Below are 25,253 nucleotides of genomic sequence, written 5' to 3' on the forward strand. Positions count from 1 at the left end.
ACTGGTATCACACAGACTGTGTTCTTTAGCCACAATTCTCTGAAATTGAAAATTAAAAATAAGCAGTTAAAAAAATTCATACAATTTGGTTTTTAAAAAGCACTTCTGAATAATTCATGGGTTAAAAAAGAAATATGTAATAAGCACAAAGCATCACAAGCTGGGAAAAAGTACTTACAATGTGCCACATATGAAACTTATGGGATGCAGCGTAAACTGAACTTAGAGAAAAAATTACAATGTTACCTGAATACATTAGTAAGCAAGAAAATTAAACAGCTAAGTGTTCAACTCAAAAATCAAAGAATAAAATTTAACAACAATTTTGATTAGAAAAGAAATCTCTTAAACTAGAAATAGACCTGATAATGGGTACCTACACCAAACCTACTACAAAATCAAACTTGATGGTAAATTATTAGAAGAATTTTCTTTAAGATAAGGAATAAGACAAGAATGCCCACTACCACCTCTATTATTGCAGGTCTTGGTAAGAAAAATATATAAGTATAAAGATCAAAAGGAAAAACTAATTCACAGACAGACTGCCTTCATAAAAAAAAAACTTCAGAAAACCTATTAGAACAAAAAAAAATCCATAAAAATTAATTTAACAAAAGATCTAAAACATCTTTATAGATATAATTATAAAGCTATCTACGAAAAGATATAAGCCAAACAGATGGAAAGATAAACGATGTTCATGAATAGAAAGAATTAACATCATAAAGAAGGCAATTCTGCCTAATTAATCTGTGTATTCAGTGCAATTCAGTCAAAATCCCAGTGGTATTTTACAAAATTTGATACACCGATGTTAAAATTTACATGGAAGAATAATGATATAAATTTCAAGAGTAATCTGTATTGAAAGAAAAATAAAAAGGGGAAGGGGAATTTATTTTTGATAGATGGTCAAGGAAGGCCTGAGAAGGTACCAGGACCAAAGATCTGAATGGAGGGAGAAAGCAAGTCTTTCAGATGGAAGGAATAAAATTAGATGACTATAGTTCATACTGTAAACTAAAAAAAATTCCTGATATATTTAATAAAGTCCTAAATGTGAACAGTAAAACTTATAACCTTTAGAAAAAAAAATAGGAGACTGTTTCTAAGACATTTGGGTAGGAAAGAATTTCTTTTTTTAATTGAAATATTGTCAACATACAATATTATGTTAGCTTCTGATGTATTACATAATGATTTGACATTTGCATACATTATGAAATGATCACCACAGTAAGTCTAGTAAATATCTATCACCATACAAAGTTATTACAATATTATTAAGAATTTCTTGGTTACCAAAGGGAAAAGGTAGGGAGGAGGGATAAATTAGGAGTTTGGGATTAACATATACACACTACTATATATAAAATAATCAACAAGGACCTACTGTATAGCACAGGGAACTCTACTCAATATTCTGTAATAATCTATACGGGAAAAGAATCTGAAAAAGAATATATATATGTATATGTAAAACTGAATCACTTTGCTGTACACCTGAAACTAACACAACATTGTAAGTCAACTATACTCCAATATAAAGCAAACATTTTTAAAATATATTATTAAGAATTTCTTAAAGAAGGCATAAAAAACATACGGTATAAGAAAATTCAGACGAATGTGACTTCATGAAAACAAAAGTTGCTTTCTAAGAAAATATCCTGAAAAATTAAAAGCACAAGTCACAAGCTGGGAGAAAATATTTACAATGCACATAACTGACAAAAAATTAGTATCCAACATATAAAGAACCACTGCAAACCAGTAACAAAAAAAGAAAGAAAAAGAAAAGGAAAAGAGCAAAGGCTACTCCCAAAGTAAGCATCAGACTTGTATAGTCAACATGGAAATAAATTAAACAAAAACTAAAGAGGCTACACAAGAAAAGCTATAAACTGTCATTGTTAATGTTTATTTTGATACATAAAATAACTTTTCCCAAGTCAGTTCTGCACAAGAATTTTAAGTTTTATTTTTTTTAATGTATTCAATTACTTTGTTAGGGCCAATTTAGCTGATGATAGGTTCGAAACTATATGCGTGGTACTACGCTGCAGAAAGAAAACATCAATTCTGGTTAAGGTCTACTGAGAAATCTGGGAAGAGAAAGGAAAAGTTTAAACTATTTTGAGATGTTCTAACCGACTTCAGTCTTATTTGAACTTTGCCAAGTATGAGGTATCCAATCTCCTACCTAAAATAAAGACATTGCCCTAGTGTTGCTGTGGTTACTTAAAATAGATGTTAAAATATAAATAAATAACAGTCTTGATCTAGAATGAAGCCTTCCATAGAAAGGGGATTTGTGGACACAAGTGGGAACACCATTTAAACTCATAACCTATTACAGAGCTCCCTCTGCCGGCCCAGAGAAAGTACAAGGGCCCTGACACTGACACAGAACCTCTCAAGTCACCTCAGGAATGTGCCCTTCAAACAGTGAGGGCAAAGTTCTTCTACGGTCCTTATGCAAAAAAACCCAGTGACACAGACAAACAGGAGAAGCCTTCCAAAATCCCCAAACTGATATTTTATCCAGACACGGGTTTTCAACGTAGTGTGGACAATGGTTTACCTCTATGGTTCTGACAGGGGTTCTTGGGGACTCTCATAAAGCAATCAAATCACACCCCACTCTAACCCTCCCTCCAACTGCAATCTGATTCTTTATGGTAGATTCAGATATACACAACCAAAACATACTCCCTCAGATGTAACAAAATCATCAGAGGCAGGTTCCCTTTGAAAACCTTGTGCCCTTTGTGTCTGGAAATCCTGGGCAGACACAGAGCGAGGCTAGGTACTCAAACAAGCAGCAAGGGACACTGCAAGCTGAGACTTGCCATCAGATGCGCTTGTAACATGAGCCTTGGTCCTGTCCCTTAACAACTTAATAAAGGGGCTCTGCTGAGGAGCAGGGTAATATAATGGTTAAGAGCATGAGCTTTGAAATCAAACGTATTTGGCTTCAGGTCTTGGCTCTTCTGTTACTATGTAATCACCAGCAAGTTACTCAGTCTCTTTGCAATTCAGTTTCTGCTTCTGTGAAAGGCCGGGGGTGGGCTGTGAAAACACCACACATCACTGGTTGCAATGATTAAAATATATGAAATGCTTATAAAGGATTAAGCACCGCACCTGGTAGATATTAAGTGCCTAATCATTACTGATTATTATTAACAGTTATAATGTCTATCCTCTTAGGTATAATAAATAATTTATATATAAAAAACAATTGTTTGACATGTACACGCTGCTATATTTAAAATGGATAATCAACAAGGACCTACTGTATAGCACAGGGAACTCTGCTCAATATTATGTAACAACCTAAATGGGAAGAGAATTCGAAAAAGAATAGATACATATATACGTTAAAAAAAAAAAAAAGAAGAGAAAAAAAACAACTGTTTCTTAAAAAAAAAAAAGTTAGCTTTGGAATCCCCTCAAAAGCCAGCACCAGTCTTACCATGAATTTTGATGGGTTTTATGTTATGGATCTAATGCCCATTAACATAAGGGTAGGCTTCCAGAACAAATCAGAAGTTCAGTAGAATGAAAAGACCATAGACTTCGGAGTTCTTTGAATTCCCAGCTCCCGTGTTTACTAGCCATGTGACCATAGCAAATGTTAGCCACTGAAAAAATCGCAATGTCTGGGTCAAACAGCTGATTAGACATGGCTCAAAAAGGAATTATAGAATTAGAAGATGAATCCAGGGCTAACACCCAGAAAGTGGCACAGAGAGATTTTAAAAAATGGAAAATATAAAGGAGAAATTGTTGTAAAGGGAAGAAACTAAGGATACTGATAGCTGCTATTAATCCTTGTGGAAGGTAAACTGGTACAAACCTTCTGGAGGACAATATGGCAATACCTGCACATTAAATTGTTCAAACACTTCTGGAAATTTTTCCTAGGAAACATTAAAAGGAAGGCAAAATTTATATGTAGGATGTTCCCTGCAGAGTTATTTGTACTAGTGAAAAACTGGAAACAACCAAAATGCCCAGCAATGGGTAAATGACCAAAAAACACTGTTAAGTGTGATAAATATAAAAAGGACTATGCAACAACATGAAAAATGTACATGCTTATTCAGTAGAAATTAATCAGAAATTAGAATATCTAAGCAAATTATTACCATATAGGAACTATACAGGCATATGGTCAAGAACAGGAGTTCTTTGCTGGAGTGAGAGGACTTAGGGGTGAACTACTTTCTTTTGTAACAGTGCATTAATACTGTTGTAATACTGTTGGTATAAATAATTTTTAATACAGTAAATGAGAATAGAGGCATTTGAAATATCTAACTTTTCTAAGGTACTAGGTGAAACCCTATTTATTTTCACAAATTTTAACCTGTAGAAACTTCAGTTCTATATTAGTCATGAGTTATATAATTTTTATAAACAATTAGAGCTACAAGGGACAAGGAAAATAAAGAAGATTAACAACTCTTTATTTTTATTGATTAAGGCACTGAGGCCCATACAGGGAAAGAGAATTGTCCAATGTAACACAGATAGTTATTATCTGAGCCAAGCTTGGTCAGACAGTCTCCTTTAAATGTTTAGAAATCAATATGAAGACGTGGTCTAATGTCTGAGATCTGCTTTAAATTAATTCAGTTTGTTATTCTCTTTGGCGGAGAGCTGAAATATAATGGGCAGTGAGTTATTTTTGAAACTGGTTATATGTCCACAGGGGTCATGATATTATTCTGTGTAACTGTATATATTTTCATTTTCCATAATGAAAAGTTTCAGTAGCTCCTAAAATAATGAGTAAAGATCTCAGAATTAAGTGGCAAATCTATCTAACTTGTGACTCAAAACTGAATTACAAGACCTGAAACAGATTGTGAACTAAGTTTATTTAATGTCACTTAGCTGTGACTGTTGAGGTTTTTAAATGGGTTTTTCCCTCATGACTATAATAAAAGATGCATGTTTCTCATTAGACATGCTAAAACTATCCAAGCTCAGAAACTGAACAAACAACCCACTGAATTAATGAGCACTTAAAATACGAAAATTACATTTGGAACAAAATTAATTCTTTAAATTTAAAAAGGTGGATTTTCCATAACACGTACATGCACAACACAGGTTAATGCGTCAGCCTAGTTATATTACACAGGGATTATAATCATCTGCATAATTAAACCCTTTAAAACAAGCAGAAGATATAGCATTCCGAGTCAACAAAAAGAAGTCAGCAGCTCACTGCTGCAAAACAAACCTTCCTAACAAATCACACGGGCTAGCTACTTAAAAGAGCAAAAGAAAAAATAAATTTAGTACGTATCATTCACTCGATAACTTACGTAACACCAAATCTTGAGTCCAGGGGATGAAACATACTGTAAGAACACATTTTCGATAAGAATTTAAAGAGACACTAGCAGGGAGTGACAATGTTTTAATACACTCTTTGTAAATATCCATTTTTAAGGCCATAAAAAACAGTGCAAGGAGGAAGAAGGGAGAAAAAGAGGATTCTTAAGGCAATGCAGAATTCAAAGTCCTAATTTACAGGATACACTATGATATCGGCAGTATTTTTGGTGGGATTTTTTTTCTCTGATAATAACTCTAGAAAATAATTTGGAAAATAAATAAAATTTAAAATACCTATAATCCCATTATCTACTTTTAATATTTGGTTTATTTTTCTCTGGCCTTCTGATTGGTTTTTTTCAGTCTTTTTTCTATGCACATATTAACATGTTAATTTATCTTTTTACTTTTGTAAAGCTAGAATATAATTTCTCTATATCTTCAATTATTTTCTTGGGCCAAATTCCTAGAAGTGGAATTTACTGAGTGAAAGGTTTGAATTTTTTAAACTCTTGATATGCACTACATTCCGGAAAAGTTAGATCAATTTACACATCCATCAGCAGTATTACTACTCTTTCACCATTTGTATAATTCTGACCTGAAGCCAAACACACATGATGAGCCTTGGCCCCAAAATAGAAAAAAGAAAACAAGAAAACCTTTTCCCTTCAAAAACAAAGGGTTGATTATAAATACACAGACCTGGAAGGTGAAAATTCAAGGGGGCTGCCTGAGATCTAAAGCCCTGGAACGGTGTGTTCTAGCCACAGTAAACCAGCTGCAGTTGCCCTGAACTCACTGCCACTTGGACTTTGTGGACACGGCTCCCTCTGCTGGAACATCTCCACCCACCCTACTCACTGCCAACCTTCCTGCCTTTTTCCTCCAGGAATTTGTCAGTAATCCCCAGCCTAAATTAAATACTATTCCACTCTGCTTCGCCAACACCCTCAGATTACCTCTGTTTTAAAGCCCATTTCATATGCTGAAGTGTAATTAAATGGTCTGTCCCCAGACTAGACAGTGACTTCCTTCAGGGCAAGGACTGTTTCTTCATTCCCTGCTGTATCCTCAGCATCTAGCAAAGTACCTGGGATACAGTAGGCACTGAAGAGAAATTTATGGAATGAATTAATCAATCACAAAGCAGTAGGTCTAAAGCAGGAGTTAGAGAACTTTTTCTGTCTGTAAAGGATCAGACAGTAAACATTTCAGGCTTTGGGGGCCACATGGTCTCAGTCACAACTGCTCAGCTCTGCCTCTGTAGTGCAAAAGCAGTCACAGACAATAGCAAATGAATGGACATGGCTGTGTTCCAATAAAACTTTATTGCTAAAACCAGGTGTCAGGCCAGATTTGGCCTGTGCACATAGTTTGCCAATCAGTCCCTGGTTTCGAGGAAGAAACTCTAAATTTTAAAAAAGGAAGGAAAATATTACTTATATGTGGAATCTAAAAAAATGGTACAAATGAACTTATTTACCAAACAGAAATAGTCACAGATATAGAAAACAAACTTACGGTTACCAAGGGGGAAAGGAGGGGGGAGGGATAAATTGGGAGATTGGGATTGACATATACACACTACTATATATAAAATAGATAACTAATAATGATCTACTGTATAGCCCAGGGAACTCTACTCAATACTCTGTAATGACCTGTATGGGAAAAGAATCTAAAAAAGCGTGGTTATATGTATATGTATAACTGATTCACAGCAGAAATTAACACAACATTGTAAATCAACTATATGCCAATAAAAATTAATTAAAAATAAAGTAAAAGAAAAAAGGAGGGCTTCCCTGGTGGCACAGTGGTTGAGAATCTGCCTGCCAATGCAGGGGACACGGGTTCGAGCCCTGGTCTGGGAAGATCCCACATGCCGTGGAGCAACTGGGCCCGTGAGCCACAATTACTGAGCTCAATTACTGAGCGTGTCTGGTGCCTGTGCTCCGCAACAAGAGAGGCCGCGATAGTGAGAGGCCCGCGCACCGCGATGAAGAGTGGCCCCCGCTTGCCACAACTAGAGAAAGCCCTCGCACAGAAACGAAGACCCAACACAGCCATAAAAAGAAAAGAAAGAAAGAAAGCAAGCAAGAAAAAAGGAAAGAAAAAAAAAGATGATGAAAAGATCATAGAGACTTAATGCTTTAAACCTACGCAAAGCTCAGGCTAAATTGTACATTTAGGACTCAATTATTATTACCACTTTGTACTCCCAAATTCCTTTTCTCCATGACTTGTTCTGTAATGCACAGAGTAAAGGGAAAGGAAACAACTGAAGGGAGAGGAGAGGATGGCCCTCTTCAACGGGAACTGAGCACAGGTGTTAGACTTCAGTCATAGGCCAAATAAAAATGATCAACAGCATAAGAAAAGCAGCAGAGATGGGTTTACACTAGAAGGGATTGGATAGGACTCTTCAATTTGTACATTGATCCTTAACAGATTGACTGAGAATTGGTAAGTCTGGTTTAGACACACAGAGTATTGTGAAAACAGACTGAAGATAATATGTATGATAAATAGCTCAGAATTTCACTACACTTTGAATTATGCATCAAAACAACGTATGTGCTACGTAGAAGTAAAATGTATAATAATGAAAGCACAAAGGAGAGGAGGGAGAAGCAAAAGAAGATATGCAAATGACCAAGAAATACATGAAAATATGCTCAAAAGCATCAGTCATTAGGAAAATGTAAATTAAAACCACTATGAAATACCACTACACACCTACTAGATCGTCTACATTTACAAAGCCTGCCCATACCAAGTGCTGGCCCAGATGTAGAACCATTGGAACTATCATACATTGATCTGGGCAATATAAATTAAACAGTCGCGTAATCACTTAGATCAATAACAATCACTATAAATTAAACAAAAATAAAATAAACAATCACTTTGGAAAAAAGAAACAAAAAACAAATGTATGTGCTCACCTCCACAGATCAAGGAAAAGAAGGAAAAAGTGACAACATTCAACGAGAGAATGGCTGTTCAGGTTTGAAAGTCAATCCCTTCTTGTTGCTGATGCTTTCCTGCCTCTGATTCCACATGCCGGCTTCCTCCCTCCCCAAACCCTCCACTGCTGCCCCAACCCTCCAACACTCTTACTCCTTTGATTGTGACAACAGACAGGAGCTTCAAGACTGAGTCCATGTGGACCATGAGAATCTGCTCTCTCTGGAATGTGTGTGGTCTGCCTGCGAAGTTAGTCTGTTTAATCAGAGCCTTACTTTTCATAGTGCCTTCCTCTTCCTCCTCCTCTGAGTTGATCACCATGGTGCCCAGCTGAGATGGCAACGTGTCATCGTGTTCGATCATAGTATTGGCCCCATCACTGATGGTGCTGGCTACTCGGACGGTGCCCATCTCGTCTCCTGCTGCTCGGACCATCGTGCCAGAATCCATTTCATCCTCCTCCTGGAAAAGGACGAAATCTCAAATGAGGGCTGATTAAATCAAAAGATTGAGTTTTCTGTATGTATAGCTGATTCACTTTGCTGTGGAGCGGAAGCTGACACACCATTTGAAGCCATTATACTCCAATAAAAAAAAAATTAAAAAAACAAAAGATTGAGTTTTCTGAATTACTCTTACTCATCTTGGTGCAAATATTTCTGGATTTGATGCTTACTTGGGTTCTAAACCCAACTTGTAGAACGGAGAGCACTCTTTTTTAATTGAACTATAATTGATGTACCATATTATATATGTTACAGGTGTAAAAGACATTGGGTCACGATTTTTAAAGGTTATATTCCATTGACAGTACTCTTATTCAACCAAAGAAGATCATACATATGTAAAGTCTACGTATTTAGTATGGATCCTAGACGCCCCAAAAGGGCATGGGAAAATCCAGTCTCAGACCTGAGTATTCTCTTTCCCGAATAAAAAGTTAAACTGAAGAAAAAATATGGAGGCAAAAGAATAAAATGTGGAAGCGTCTGAGGAAGCACTGAGAGACGAACAGACACAGACCCAGCAAGCCTCTAGCAAGCCCTGGTCCCAGACAGGACACGGTCAGCAAGAAGAGCCTCCAGTTCCAGGTGGAACCCACATCTCCAGCTCATCTTACCTGGCTGGCAATCATGAAATAACAAGCACTGATGCCCGAGGCCCACCACAATGCCCGCCACTGCCACTCACTGAGTTTTCTTCATCATCCTGGTCCACCTCCCGCTGCTGGGCTTCCTGGCGTTTCAGCTTCACGTCCATGGCTTCGTTAATTAAATCCCGCAGTATGGACACTCCTTTGGCACTCTTGACAAATGGGTGCTTAGCAAGAAAGTTGAAGACGGTTTATATGGCACCAGTGCCAAAACACTGCCTGGCACACAGCAGGCACTTGACAATCTTTGTTGAATCTATCAGTGAATCTAATCTTTCTCTTTATGCTTTGGACTACAGCTAACCCACACTTGCTTTATAACTGTCAGCAGGTGCATTCAGGCTTTGCCCATCTTTTCTGGCTTGGCTGGAATGTTTCCTCCATTTCTCTCTACCAACTCTGGAGATTCTCAACAGGCTGGCACTGCCCCCTAGAGGAAGTTCTGTAAACATCTTGGGAGCTTGTTGCTACAATGTTTGGAGAACACAAACTACATGGGACATAGGAAAGGGGGCAGGGACACAAGTAATCCCATAACGTGTGGAACAGTCTTATACAACAACGAACCACAGCACATTCTCCATATCTTTAAAATGTCTCAGAGTACATATACACTTTGATAAATAATGCTGACGAACTTTTTCAAGAGATAAGCAAAAAGTCTAATAATTTGGGAGGTGATTTTGGAGAGGGGGCTTAAGCGGAATAAAGACATTGTTTAGAAATCACTGAATAGTTTACTCCTCCTGCTTATTCTTTCTATTCAATGTCCCATAGCATTTCCAACTATGTATTTAGGTAAAAAGGATTTTAGTGCCAAAGTGTAGTTACTACAGAAATACTAAAAGTGGTCACTAATATGTAACAGATGTAGGCCCCAATATTATTCAGTCTGCAAAGATACTTGAAACACAGGGATATTGCTGACTTTCCTTCATAGAAATAGTTTAAAGTTTTTAATGTTAATACCATCTTATATTTTTGTTGTCTGCCTTTGTAACACAGTAAGAAATCTATACTGTGAAAGTTACATGTAAAAATTCTTTTTTGCGGGGGGGGGGAGCATTGCCTGTTGTTTTCCAAACTTATTCTGACATTGTCCTCAGTGTTTATCTGTAATCCATTCTCTGTTCCCCAGCACCCGTCAGAGGATATGGGCTCCAAGGTCTTTGCAAGGACCCTAGAGGCGGACAGTATACCTCAACGTGTGGTAAGATCGAAATACAGAAGATATCTTGTCCATAAAACTTCATCAGTACCCCATCCAGGCAGGAAAAGAATTTGCCACTGCTCTTAGAAATAAGACCCAGCTCGTTTGCAAGAATATCATATTTCCTTGTTCTCGCCACTGGTCAAGTCTATAAGATCATTTCCCTCCTCTTATCATATATAAATGAGTCTGCCCTGTTATTACTTAACATTAGATTTCTGTTAGTGTCCATACACTCATTTTCCTGTGTTTCTTGAATGGAAAGGTTTCTGTTCTTCTTACTGCTCTTAAATCTAAACTCATTCATGATGCTAGATACAGTTGTCTCATTACTTCATTATGTCTATAAATTGAAAAGCTGGAGCATTTCTATATTGACATTTGTATTATTATAAATTATTATTCTTATATTTCTCCATCATAGCACCAACATTACCCTGATTCTTTTTAAACTTTGGGCATAAATAGATTTTAGCATCTATGAGTTTCACTCCAAAAGGATTATAAATGTTATATGTATTGGTTATAAAAAGGGGGCATTGGATCTGACATGACTGAAAACCATTGGCCTAGCTCAGTAATAATAGCAGATATTTGTCAAATCTATTATATACTATCTTTAATATGCATAAAGCATTGTTCAAAGTCATACATATTATATCACTTAATCTTCACAACCAACATATGGGGCAGGTACTTGATTTCCACTGTATAGATAAGAAAAGTAAAGTAACAGAGAGGTTATGTTACTTGCCCAAGGTCATAGAGCTAGCAAACAGGGAGCCACGATTCAAACCCAGGACAGGCTCCAGAATCCAAGCTCCTAACTATTAAGCATACTGCCTGCCAAACCCCACCCATCCTTCAAGGCCCAAGCACACAGGTTACCTCCTCCAGGAAAGCAGTCCTGGTATCTCTAGTCCAAAGTGGCCTCTTTCCACCCTGAGCTACAACAGCCCTACCATTGATCCCAGTTCTCTGTCAGAACTGGGTATCTTTAATGGCACTCCTGCTTTGGGATCAAAAAGACTTAGGTTCTAATCCTGGCTTTGCTGTTTACCAGCTGAGCGGCTCTAAATGAGTTAACCTCTCTAAATCTTCATTTTCTCACCTATAAAAGTAAATTAATATCCCTCTCTCACAGGGTGTATGTGATGATTAAATGGCACAACATGCAAAGTATCTAGCACACAGTAGGTGCTCAATAAATGTCAGTTCCTGTTCTCTAATCCCATAGAGCCCTGTATTTTCTTATTATCTTGTTCAATGATTTAACTTTATTCTCTATGTCTTTTCTAAGCAGTTACATTCAAAGGGAATATTTTATACCTCTTCACCATCTCCATGTAGGTGGGTTAACAGCATCTTTTGGTCAGCCTGTGAATGAAACAGAAAGAGGCAGCACCCCAGGGTGATTCATACCTGTAGGAGTTGAGTGGCCGTGGCTCTCTGCTCAGGGCTCTTTATGAGACACTGCTTCACAAAATCCATGAAGCTATCTGACCACAGTTCTGGCTTTCGGAATGTGGGAGGTGGGTTGGTAGGAATCATGAAGATTGCCTAGTTTAAAAAAAAAAAAAATTTGGCAAAATAAAAGTGATGCTCCAATCAAAACATGACTGGAAATACATTTGGAGTTTGATAAAATGATTTTTCTCTTCTCCACTACAAGCCCACCCAAATTACAACAAAAATCCAGGTATCTCAGAGTAGATCACTATAACAAATATAATAATAGTGAAAAAGTTTGAAATATTGCGAGAATTACCAAAATGTGACACAGAGACACAAAGTGAGCAAATGCTGTTGGAAAAATGGCGCTGATAGGGACTTCCCTGGTGGTCCAGTGGTTAAGGATCCGCCTTCCAATGCAGGGGACATGGATTCGGTCCCTGGTCAGGGAACTAAGATCCCACATGCCGCGGGGCAACTAAGCCCACACGCCGCAACTACTGAGCCTGCGTGCTCTAGGGCTGCGTGCCACAACTAGAGAGAAGCCCGCATGCTGCAACGAAGAGCCCACATGCCGCAACTAAGACCCAACTCAGCCAAACAAATAAATTAATTAATTTTTAAAAATAGTCTTTAAAAAAAAAGAAAAAGAAAAATGGCACTGATAGACTTTCTCAACACAGGGTTGCCACAAACCTTCAATTTGTCAAAAACTCAATAGAGTGAAGCACAATGAAATGAGGTATGTCTGTATTATTTATTGAGTTTCCAATAAAAGAGGTACAGCTTTTTAAAAACATAAAACTCTTTGCAATAAGCAGCTTAAATTATATTCTTTAAATCTAAAAATATAACGAGTAGATCTTCCCACCCTTCTCCACTTCTGCCCCCCGAAAAAGACAGGAGCTTATCTTTGGGCACATGAATACTTTAAAAAACTGTTATGTCTATTAATAGAAGGACTACTTAATCAGAAGAGAGGGGGTGCTGAGTTGGGCGGTATGGAGAAGACTCCAGAGCCGCTGAAGAAGGTAGGGTCAAGGTCTTGTAACAGTGCTATCATGAGGGGTTCTAGGGGTGGGGAAAGCCTGGAAACTGCTTAGCGTAGCAACACTGAAGGAGTTTCAATGGAGACCGAACCTATGGGCCCTTCATACTCTAAAAGTGGATGGAAGTTGGAGAGTACAGAGCCACTAGAACTTACACATGTAAATACCTATAAGGGCCAGGCAGGAAAAAGACAACAAATGAATCAGACTGGGTGTCAGTGACATGAGTTTAAAAAAATAGTCTACTTTCCTCTTAATACTACTATAAAAAACATTAGAGAAAACACTGCAATAAGTGATACTTGGTGAATAGGGAATCGTGGAGACTGATAAAGTGGAAAGCCCATGCCCTGTATAAAGGAGAGGACTGCTGCTCAGCTCCAGTTAGTGTTGTTATGTTAAAATGTGAGCACCTGAACTATTAAAAACATATACACTGTACAAGTCAACCACGCATCTCCTGGCCCACGTCCTGCCAGAGGGCTATTAATACACAACCTCTAGAATGGAGAGGGGTGGATTACACTTGACTTAATTAGTGACTACAACTAGTGGAAGTGTATCATCATCTGGAGGCTAGACTGACACTTAATTATTTACAATTAATTCATTTATTGTTTGGTACCTAACCAAGTAAGTCATTTAACTAAGTTTCTAATGATCACCGGTAACTAACCACCCCACTGGTTTTCTGTCCATTTCCTTACCCTCATTGGATGGATATCGGCATATGGGGGTTTTCCTTCAGCCATTTCTATGGCTGTTATTCCCAACGACCAGATGTCTGCCACACAGTTGTACCCAATTTCCTGAATCACTTCTGGAGCCATCCAAAATGGTGTTCCTATCACTGTATTTCGCTTGGCCATGGTATCCTAAAATAGAAAGGAGAGAGATCAACACTAAGCAATAAAACTGTTGAGAAAAAGAGTCCCTTCCAACAATAAGAAATGTCTTAGATTTGAAACACATACACAAACCATACTCAAGCATGATTGATCGAGCAAGTCACAAAAGAAATTCAAATGACATGGAAACATAAAAGATTCTCAATCAATTATTAAAACACAAAAAGTAATCAATCAATTAATGAAACACTAAAATGAGATTGATTACTAATAACTATTGCTGATAATAGCATAGATTAAAATACAAAATACAGGCACTGAAATACAATGTTATAGGAGCATAAACTGGTACAACGTTTTAGTATGCAACTTGGCAATATTTATTAACTTTATATGTCCATATCCTTTGATTCAAATCTATTTCTAGAAATGTGTCCTATATGTAAGTACCCCAAGATATATGCACAAGTAGTGTAGAAACATTTGTAATAGAAGGGGGGGAAAAAAGAAAAAAGGAAACAACACAAATAACCAACTAAAGGAAGTAAGTTAAATATAATAAATATCCATACAATGAAAAAAAAGGACCTAGATACGCTTTTCTGACATGGAAAAAATGTACAAGACACATTGTGAAGGAAAAAACTTATGTTCAAAATTATATATAATACAGCCTTGTCTTTGTAAAAGAAAAACAATGATCAGAACAACAATAAAACACAACCAATAATAATAAACATTGTTGTTATATGGATAGCAAAAAAAATCTCCAAGTAATATACACCAAACTATTAACAAGAGTCATATCTAGAAGACAGAATTACAAAAGACTTTTACTTTCCATCCCGTATACTTTTGTAACACTCAGCTGGATTATGTGAGTGTGTATTACATGTGCAATCAGGAAATTTTAAAAAGAGAAGATTTTAAAAAGAGAAAATATGTGTGTACATATATATGTACATATATGATTTTCTTTTTTATAATATATATATATTTTATATAATATTATCCTGTATATATATAGTCTTACTTTGGGGCTTAAATAATATATGAATATAGTACACATGAGCAAATAACTACTTGCATACTTTCTCAGAATAGCATGGCCCTAATGAAAGAGAACCTTTCTAGAATTCCTGTGTTTTAGGAAGAGAAGGATTTTAAACAGAACTAAATAGACAACAGGACTTCCCATCATCATCACCGATGTTCCTTCTAAAATGTCTATTGCTTAAGTTAGGTTATGCCAGTCAGGAGCAAACAACAGGTAATATTTTTCAATTGATCTCACTTTGTCAGTCCTATGTAAAAAATTAACAAAGGAACTAACTTACTGCTTAAGTCATTTCCTTTGCTCTGAAACTTCAAATCTGCACCATTCAAGTGGTGATAGTCAATGTTGTTGTCAAGGATTATTTCCAATTAGAAATGGATATCTGGATAACTAAACATTTTTTGAACATTAAGAGTAATGAGTAGATACTACCCTAACTAGATCTGTATTACAAAGTTATATTAGTATAGTAGCATAGCAATGGAAAATATTAAGTCCAGAAACAGATTATGGTATACAAACACACACATACACAACTCTATATGTATATAAATGTATGATTTGAAGATATGATTAAAACGTCATTTTTAAATCAGCAAGCAAAGGATAGATTATGGGGGGAAAAAAGCACTGGGCAACTGTCTATTCATTTATAAGATTCTACACTTAAATTCCTACCTTATGCTTTCACCAAAGTAAGTTCAAATAGGTTGAAAATTTAAATACAAAGAACAAAATCCAAGAAGTACTAGAGGAAAGTATAGATGAATAGCTATACAATGTTGAAGCAGAAAAGGACTTTTAAAGCATAACATCATGAAGATGGCAATATTTTCCAAATTGATTTACGATTCAACACAACCTCAACACAATTCAATTCAATCCCAACCAAAATCTCAATGACATCCCAGTGTTTGTGCTTTTACTGTCATATCCAAAAAATCACTGCCAAGACCAATGCCAAGGAGCATTTTCCCTATGTTTTCTTCTAGGAGTTTTTGGGTTTCAGGCCTCATATTTAGGTTTTTAATCCATTTTGAGTTAATTTTTGTGAGTGGTGTAAGAAAGGGGTCCAGTTTCATTATTTTGCAAATGAATATCTAGTTTTCCCAAGATCATTTATTGGAGAGACCATCTTTTCCCACTGAGCATTCTTGGCTCTGTTGTCAAATATTAGTTGACCGTATAAACATGAGTTTATTTCTGGGCTCTTGATTCTGTTCCATTGGTCTATGTGTCTACTTTTATGCCAAAACCATCCTGTTTTGATTACTTTAGCTTTGTAGTAGAGTTTGCAATCAAGAAGTGTGAAACCTCCAGCTTTGTTCTCCTTTCTCAGGACAGCTTTGGCTATTTGGGGCCTTTTGTGGTCCCATATGAATTTTAAGATTGTTATTTTCTATTTCTGTGAAAAAAGTCTCAGTTACTAAATGCAATTGATATTTTAAATTGTGATATCTTTTACACAGCACCAGGAGAATTTTTTTTCAATTCGGTTTCCTTATTAAGATTGTAATTTAGATAATACTGTTTAGTACTGTTTACTTATGTGCTAACAACAAAATCTTTGGAAGGGCCCACAAATCACAGTATGGAATAAGTTCCTGAGCTTTTTTTAAAATATCAAAGCAATTTTTGTGCTGTTGCAATACCTATGAAACTCCCTAACATGTTCCAGGCAGATTTAAAATTTTTTAAAATAAAACCTGTATATAATACCAGCTCTAAACAAACAAACAAACTATATATGTATATATTTTTCTACTACCCAAGAAAAATGACAGACAACATTGTTGCAAATTTTAGTATATATCTGTCCAGAACTCCTTCTATTTTTCTACACATATTTCACACATATTATCTGATTTTACAAAATCAGATAATTTTAGACTTCCTGTTTTAAAACAAGGTTTATTTCATTGCCATGCACTACTGAGGTAGGAGGAAAATCAAGAGTCTGTATTTTGGAACCAAATGAGGGGAGCGTTTTCAGTAAAGCCAACTGCCACCTGGAGGCTGAATGAGATGACATTCTGTCTTATTCAAGGAAAGCCATTTAGATTTAATTCTTCTTCCTTTTATAAATATGATGATGTAGCCCAGTAGAATGTAAACTTCTAGTCCATTATTTCCTGTTTTAGTTTTTATCTTTATCAAAGCTAAACAAAGTTAAACTATGGGACCTGAACTCCAGGAAAGGATCTAAAATAACCTACCAGCTCCTTTGTAACCTATTGGTACATTTTTAAAGTTTTTAAAATTCAATTATTTCAAGTATTATATTTTTAAATAAATAAATACAAGGAACTTCTTCTCAAGAAAGACCTGAAAGTTACCTACACAAGTAACATTTTTACTTACTGTAAGTTGACCTGCTACCCCAAAATCTGCAAGTTTGGCATGACCTTCTGTATTTAGCAAAATATTTCCTGCCTTGATATCTCGGTGTATTTTTCTCATAAAATGAAGGTATTCCAGTCCCTTAAGTGTTGACTGTAATATTGTAGCTATTTCATCTTCTGTTAACTGAAAAAAGAATGAGAAGTTAAAATTCTATTAGTTTACATCAGCACATTTGAAAAAGGAAAAAAAAAAAAAAGACCCAAACTCCTTTCCTAGAATATACGACCTTATTCAACGTGTGAACAGCATTTAACAGCTTATAATACCATCACTATGCTGACCACTCCCAAAGTTATATTTCCAGCTCAGATCTCTCCCCAAATATCAGATTCATATATGTGCCCACACAACGCCTCCAAATGAATACCTAACAAGCATCATAAGCATAACATGCCAAAATCAAATTCTTTATTTTTACCACCACCCTATCCCTTTCTTTACCACCCACTCACCTACTCTACTCTTCCCACGGTCTTCTCTCTCTCAGTAAAAGGCAATTTCATTCTTCCAGTTGCTCTGGACAAAAACCTTGAGGTCATCCTTGGCTCTTCTCTATCTTCAAAATATATGCAACTATATCCTCTGTAATCACCCAGATCCAAGCCACTATCATGCCCTGCCAGAACTATTCTAATAATCTCCTAACTGGTCTCATTGCTTCTGCCCTTGACCCTCTACATTGTATTTTCCACACAGCAGCCATAATGAACCGTTTAAAATGTAAGCCATATCTGCTCAAAATCATCCAGTGGCTTCCTAAGTCACTCAGAATTAAAGCCAGTCCTCACCAAGGCCTTACCTTATCTGGCTCCCAGCTACCTTCATCTTCTATCACCTTCTACCTTGCTCATCCTGTTTCAGCCACATAGGCTACCCTGCTATTCCTTGAACACTCTAAACACACTACCACTTCTGGGCCTTTTTATCTGCTGTTCTCTCTGCCTGCAGTGCCCTTCAACTAGATTTCTGGATGAGTTGGTCCCTTACTTCACTGTCTCTGCCCAAATGTCACCTCATCAGAAAATCAGAGAGGCCTTCACTAGCTCCCTCCATTCCTAGATCATTCTCTATCCCCTTATCCTACTTATTGGTCATTGCAGCATTATCACCACCTGACATACTATACATTATCTGTATACCTATTTATGTGACGTCTTCCCTATTAGAAACATAAGCTCCATTTTAAAATGTCTTTGATTTGCTTACTATTGAATCCCTAGCACCAACAAAGCCACCTAGCACACCGTAGGTCCTGAAAAAATATTTGCTGAATGATGATGAGTAAACGGAAGCAAGAATGCGGGAGACTGACAGAATATCTGATCAGTGCAATGCTGACTTTGTGCTGATCCAACCCCAGTCCTAAACAAACTCAGTCAACAGACTCTCAATCAGTCCCCTTCTGACAAACAACTCATATTTAGAAGGGAATATGTTGTGGTGCAAAAATATGCAATTTGGGATTAGAAAGACCTAGTTTTTACTCTTGGCTCTACTTTCTAGTTCTGTGACTTCAGCAAGTTATCTAATGTCTCTTAGTCTCAGTTGCTCCATCTATAAAATAGGCAAATCACCTTTCTTCAAGATCGTCATGAAAATCAAATGATATAGTAAGGCATGTAAGAATCCATGTTGTTTAATAACTATTACAGAATCAAGCAATCAATCACCAAATATTTAATAAGCATCTATTATGAGCCAGGCACTATGCTAATAATATTAAAAATAACTAACAAATATTAAGCATTTCATCTATGTTATGTACTACTTTTATAATCTCACTTAATCCTTATAAAAATCCAATGAGGTAGGTACTATTATTATCATCACCGTTTTATAGATAATGAAGGTGAAGCACAGACAAGTAATTTGTGCCAAAGGTCACAGAGCTAATAAATGACAGAGCTTTCATTAAAATGCAAGCAAACACTATTGGCACAGTGGCAAGCAAGAGTTTGGGGTACCTTCCGTGGCCAAAGAACAAAGTTCATGACTTACTAACTCCTTATTCTAACCAGCTGAGCTAATCAGTTAAGGTAGCACTGCCCAACAGAAATATAATGTGAGCCACATACATAACTTCTAATTTTCTAGTAGCCACACATTAAAAAGAAAATGAAACAAGCAAAATTAATTTTGATTGTATATTTTACTTAACCATATTTATCCAAAAAATATTATCATTCCAATATACCAAAAAGTTAAAGATTTTCTATGTTCTTTTTTTGGTAATAATACTTCAAAATCTGGTATTTTATATTACAGCACATTTCAATTCAGACTAACCACATTTCAAGTCGTCAGTAACCACGGGGGCTAGCTATCAGGCTGGACAGTGCAGAGTTAAAACATTTTGCAAAATAATATGTAATAGTTAAAGATTAGCACTTAATAGTTAAAAATTACATGAATGTAATAAACTAATATTAAAACATCAAAAAACATCAAAAGCATCATTAAAATTAATTTTGGATTGTTTTAAAATACCTGAAACAAAATAACTTCATGCTGCATATAAGAAACCTTGGAACCCTATTTTTAATTCAATAAATTAATTATTGAAGATTTGGGACTTCTTAACATATATCTTACGTTAGGATATTACTCCTAGCTAAAGAACGTGGTATTTAATTAGACAAACACACTAACTCTGAATAATGTAAATTAAGAAAAGGATATAGTAGTATGGATAATCCAAGTTAAAACGGAGTTTTAAAACACTCCCACCTTATAATTTGTATAGCACCTCACAATTTACAAGGTATTTTCACAAAATTAAATTAATTTTCAAAATTCTGCATATACTTAAAATAGGTACTATTATGCCTATTTTTCGTATTAAAACAAAACAAAAAACTAAAGGCTAAGGAAGTCCCTGCTTCTACTCTTATCCATTCACAGTCCACACAGAAGTTATCTGTTTATTTTTTATATATTTATATTTTTATTTTATATTTTAAAAAATTTATTGGAGTATAGTTGATTTACAATGTTAATTTCTGCTGTACAGCAAAGTGATTTAGTTATACATATCCATACATTCTTTTTCATATTCTTTTCCATTATGGTTTAAACACAGGATATCAAATAAATTGGGTTGGCCAAAAAGTTCGTTCAGGTTTTTCCGTAACATCTTATGGAAGAACCCAACCGAGGAGATTGTTTCAAGATGGCGGAGTAGAAGGACGTGTGCTCACTCCCTCCAGCGAGAGCACCAGAATCAAAACTAACTGCTGAACAATCACTGACAGGAAGACACTGGAACTCACCAAAAGAGATACCCCACATCCAAAGACAAAGTAGAAGCCACAATGAGATGGTAGGAGGGGCGCAATCACAATAAAATCAAATCCCATAACTGCTGGGTGGGTGACTCACAAACTGGAGAACGCTTATACCACAGAAGTCCACCCACTGGAGTGAAGGTTCTGAGCCCCACGTCCGGCTTCCCAACCTGGGGGTCCGGCAATGGGAGGACTAATTCCTAGAGAGGCAGATTTTGAAGGCTAGCGGGATTTGATTGCAGGACTTCGACAGGACTGGGGTAAAAACAGACTCCACCCTTAGAGGGCACACACAAAGTAGTGTGTGCATCGGGACCCAGGGGAAGGAGCAGTGACCCCATAGGAAACTGAACCAGACCTACCTGCTAGTGTTGGAGGGTCTCCTGCAGAGGTTGGGGGGTGGCTGTGTCACACTGTGAGGACAAGGACACTGGCAGCAGAAGTTCTGGGAAGTACTCCTTGCCATGAGCCCTCCCAGAGTCCTCCATTAGCCCCACCAAAGAGCCCAGGTAGGCTCCAGTATTGAGTCGCCTCAGGCCAAACAACCAACAGGGAGGGAACCCAGCCCCACCCATCAGCAGACAAGCAGATTAAAGTTTTACTGAGCTCTGCCCACCAGAGCAACAGCCAGCTCTACCCACCACCAGTCCCTCCCATCAGGAAACTTGCACAAGCCTCTTAGATAGCCTCATCCACCAGAGGGCAGATGGCAGAAGCAAGAAGAACTACAACCCTGCAGCCTGTGGAACAAAAGCCACATTCACAGAAAGATAGACAAGATGAAAAGGCAGAGGGCTATGTACCAGATGAAGGAACAAGATAAAACCCCAGAAAAACAACTAAATGAAGTGGAGATAGGCAACCTTCCAGAAAAAGAATTCAGAATAATGATAGTGAAGATGATCCAGGACCTCGGAATAAGAATGGAGGCAAAGATCGAGAAGATGCAAGAAATGTTTAACAAAGACCCAGAAGAATTAAAGAACAAACAAACAGAGATGAACAACACAATAACTGAAATGAAAAATACACTAGATGGAATCAATAGCAGAATAACTGAGGCAGAAGAACGGATAAGTGACCTGGAAGACAGAATGGTGGAATTCACTGCTGCGGAACAGAATAAAGAAAAAAGAATGGAAAGAAATGAAGAGAGCCTAAGAGACCTCTGGGACAACACTAAACGCAACAACATTCGCATTATAGGGGTCCCAGAAGGAGAAGAGAGAGAGAAAGGCCCAGAGAAAATATTTGAAGAGATTATAGTGGAAAACTTCCCTAACATGGGAAAGGAAATAGCCACCCAAGTCCAGGAAGCACAGAGAATCCCATACAGGATAAACACAAGGAGAAACACGCCAAGACACATAGTAATCACATAGTAATCAAATTGACAAAAATTAAAGAAAAAGAAAAATTATTGAAAGCAACAAGGGAAAAACGACAAATAACATACAAGGGAACTCCCATAAGGTTAACAGCTGATTTCTCAGCAGAAACTCTAGAAGCCAGAAGGGAGTGGCATGATATATTTAAAGTGATGAAAGGGAAGAACCTACAACCAAGATTACTCTACCTGGCAAGGATCTCATTCAGATTTGATGGAGAACTCAAAAGCTTTACAGACAAGCAAAAGCTAAGAGAATTAAAAAAAAAAAAAAAAAAAACCAAACCTAGGAGAATTCAGCACCACCAAACCAGCTCTACAACAAATGCTAAAGGAACTTTTCTAAGTGGGAAAAACAAGAGAAGAAAAGGACCTACAAAAACAAACCCATAACAATTAAGAAAATGGTTAATAGGAACATACATATCGATAATTACCTTAAACATATATGGATTAAATGATCCAACCAAAAGACACAGCCTTGCTGAATGGATACAAAAACAAGACCCATATATATGCTGTCTACAAGAGACCCACTTCAGACTTAGGGACACATACAGACTGAAAGTGAGGGGATGGAAAAAGATATTCCATGCAAATGGAAATCAAAAGAAAGCTGGAGTAGCAATACTCATATCAGATAAAATAGACTTTAAAATAAAGAATGTTACAAGAGACAAGGGATCAAGGGATCAATCCAAAAAGAAGATATAACAATTATACATGCACCCAACATAGGAGCACCTCAATACATAAGGCAACTGCTACCAGCTATAAAAGAGGAAATCAACAGTAACACAATAATAGTGGGGGACTTCAACAGCTCACTTACACCAATGGACAGATCATCCAAACAGAAAATTAATAAGGAAACACAAGCTTTAAATGACACAATAGACCAGATAGATTTAATTGATATTTATAGGACATTCCATCCAAAAACAGCAGATTACACTTTCTTCTCAAGTGCACATGGAACATTCTCCAGGATAGATCACATCTCAGGTCACTAATCAAACCTCAGTAAATTAAGAAAACTGAAATCATATCAAGCATCTTTTCTGACAACAACACTGTGAGATTAGAAATCAATTATGGGGAAAAAAACATAGACAACATAAACACATGGAGGCTAAACAATATGTTACTAAATAACCAAGAGATCCCTGAAGAAATCAAAGAGGAAATCAAAAAATACCTAGAGACAAATGACAACGAAAACACGACAATCCAAAACCTATGGGATGCAGCAAAAGCAGTTCTAAGAGGGAACTTTATAGCAATACAAGCCTACCTCAAGAAACAAGAAAAATCTCAAATAAACAATCTAACCTTACACCTAAAGAAACTAGAGAAAGAAGAACAAACAAAACCCAAAGTTAGCAGAAGGAAAGAAATCATAAAGATCAGAGCAGAAATAAGTGAAATAGAAACAAAGAAAACAATAGCAAAGATCAATAAAACTAAAAGCTGTTTCTTTGAGAAGATAAACAAAATTGATAAACCATTAGCCAGACTCATCAAGAAAAAGAGGGAGAGGACTCAAATCAATAAAATTAGAAGTGAAAAAGGAGAAGTTACAGCAGACACCGCAGAAATACAAAGCACCCTAAGAGACTACTACAAGCAACTCTATGCCAATAAAATGGACAACCTGGAAGAAATGGACAAATTCTTAGAAAGGTATAACCTTCCAAGACTGAACCAGGAAGAAATAGAAAATATGAAAAGACCAATCACAAGTAATGAAATTGAAACTGTGATTAAAAATCTTCCAACAAACAGAAGTCCAGGACCAGATGGCTTCACAGGTGAATTCTATCAAACATTTAGAGAAGAGCTAACACCCATCCTTCACAAACTCTTCCAAAAAATTGCAAAGGAAGGAACACTCCCAAACGCATTCTATGAGGCCACCATCACCTTGATACCAAAACCAGATAAAGATACTACAAAAAAAGAAAATTACAGACCAATATCACTGATGAATATAGATGAAAAATCCTCTACAGAATACTAGCAAACAGAATCCAACAACACATTAAAAGGATCATACACCATGATCAAGTGGGATTTATCCAGGGATGCAAGGATTCTTCAATATACGCAAATCAATCAATGTGATACACCATATTAACAAATTGAAGAAGAAAAACCATATGATCATCTCAATAGATGCAGAAAAAGCTTTTGACAAAATTCAACACCCATTTATGATAAAAACTCTCCAGAAAGTGGGCATAGAGGGAACCTACCTCAACATAATAAAGGCCGTATACGACAAACCCACAGCAAACATCATTCTTAATGGTGAAAAACTGAAAGCATTTCCTCTAAGATCAGGAACAAGACAAGGATGTCCACTCTTGCCACTATTATTCAACATAGTTTTGGAAGTCCTAGCCTCGGCAATCAGAGAAGAAAAAGAAACAAAAGGAATACAAATTGGAAAAGAAGGAGTAAAACTGTCACTGTTTGTAGATGACATGATACTATACATAGAGAATCCTAAATATGCCACCAGAAAACTACTAGAGCTAATCAATGCATGTGGTAAAGTTGCAGGATACAAAATTAATGCACAGAAATCTCTTGCATTCCTATACACTAATGATGAAAAATCTGAAAGAGAAATTAAGGAAACACTCCCATTTACCATTGCAACAAAAAGAATAAAATACCTAGGAATAAACCTACCTAGGGAGACAAAAGACCTGTATGCAGAAAACTATAAGACACTGATGAAAGAAATTAAAGATGATACAAACAGTCGGAGAGCTATACCATGTTCTTGGATTGGAAGAATCAATATTGTGAAAATGACTATACTACCCAAAGCAATCTACAGATTCAATGCAATCCCTATCAAATTACCAATGGCATTTTTTACAGAACTAGAACAAAAAATCTTAAAATTTGTATGGAGACACAAAAGACCCCAAATAGCCAAAGCGGTCTTGAGGGAAAAAAAACGGAGCTGGAGGAATCAGACTCCCTGACTTCAGATTATACTACAAAGCTACAGTAATCAAGACAATATGGTACTGGCACAAAAATAGAAATATACATCAGTGGAACC

At 36.6% G+C, this 25,253-nt stretch overlaps 1 protein-coding gene across 4 annotated transcripts in view; it reads right to left on the reverse strand.

Annotated features, from left to right (window-relative positions):
- Nucleotides 1–25,253, reverse strand: part of STK4 (serine/threonine kinase 4) — a 94,362-nt gene that overhangs the window by 52,407 nt on the left and 16,702 nt on the right. For all 4 annotated transcript variants that reach the window (XR_014254805.1, XR_014254806.1, XM_082430242.1 and 1 more), the window contains exons 5-9: nucleotides 17,462–17,626; nucleotides 13,903–14,070; nucleotides 12,117–12,254; nucleotides 9,523–9,651; nucleotides 8,607–8,793 (exon numbers count right to left, since the gene is read on the reverse strand). Coding sequence is in view for 2 of the 4 variants with exons in the window: in XM_082430242.1 (XP_082286368.1) it covers nucleotides 8,607–8,793; nucleotides 9,523–9,651; nucleotides 12,117–12,254; nucleotides 13,903–14,070; nucleotides 17,462–17,626 (787 nt within the window). In the remaining 2 variants the exon portion in view is untranslated. The remainder of the gene's footprint in view (nucleotides 1–8,606; nucleotides 8,794–9,522; nucleotides 9,652–12,116; nucleotides 12,255–13,902; nucleotides 14,071–17,461; nucleotides 17,627–25,253) is intronic.

Source organism: Balaenoptera physalus (genome assembly GCF_965194825.1).
Source record: "Balaenoptera physalus genome assembly, chromosome: 16".
NCBI classification, from domain to species: domain Eukaryota; kingdom Metazoa; phylum Chordata; class Mammalia; order Artiodactyla; family Balaenopteridae; genus Balaenoptera; species Balaenoptera physalus.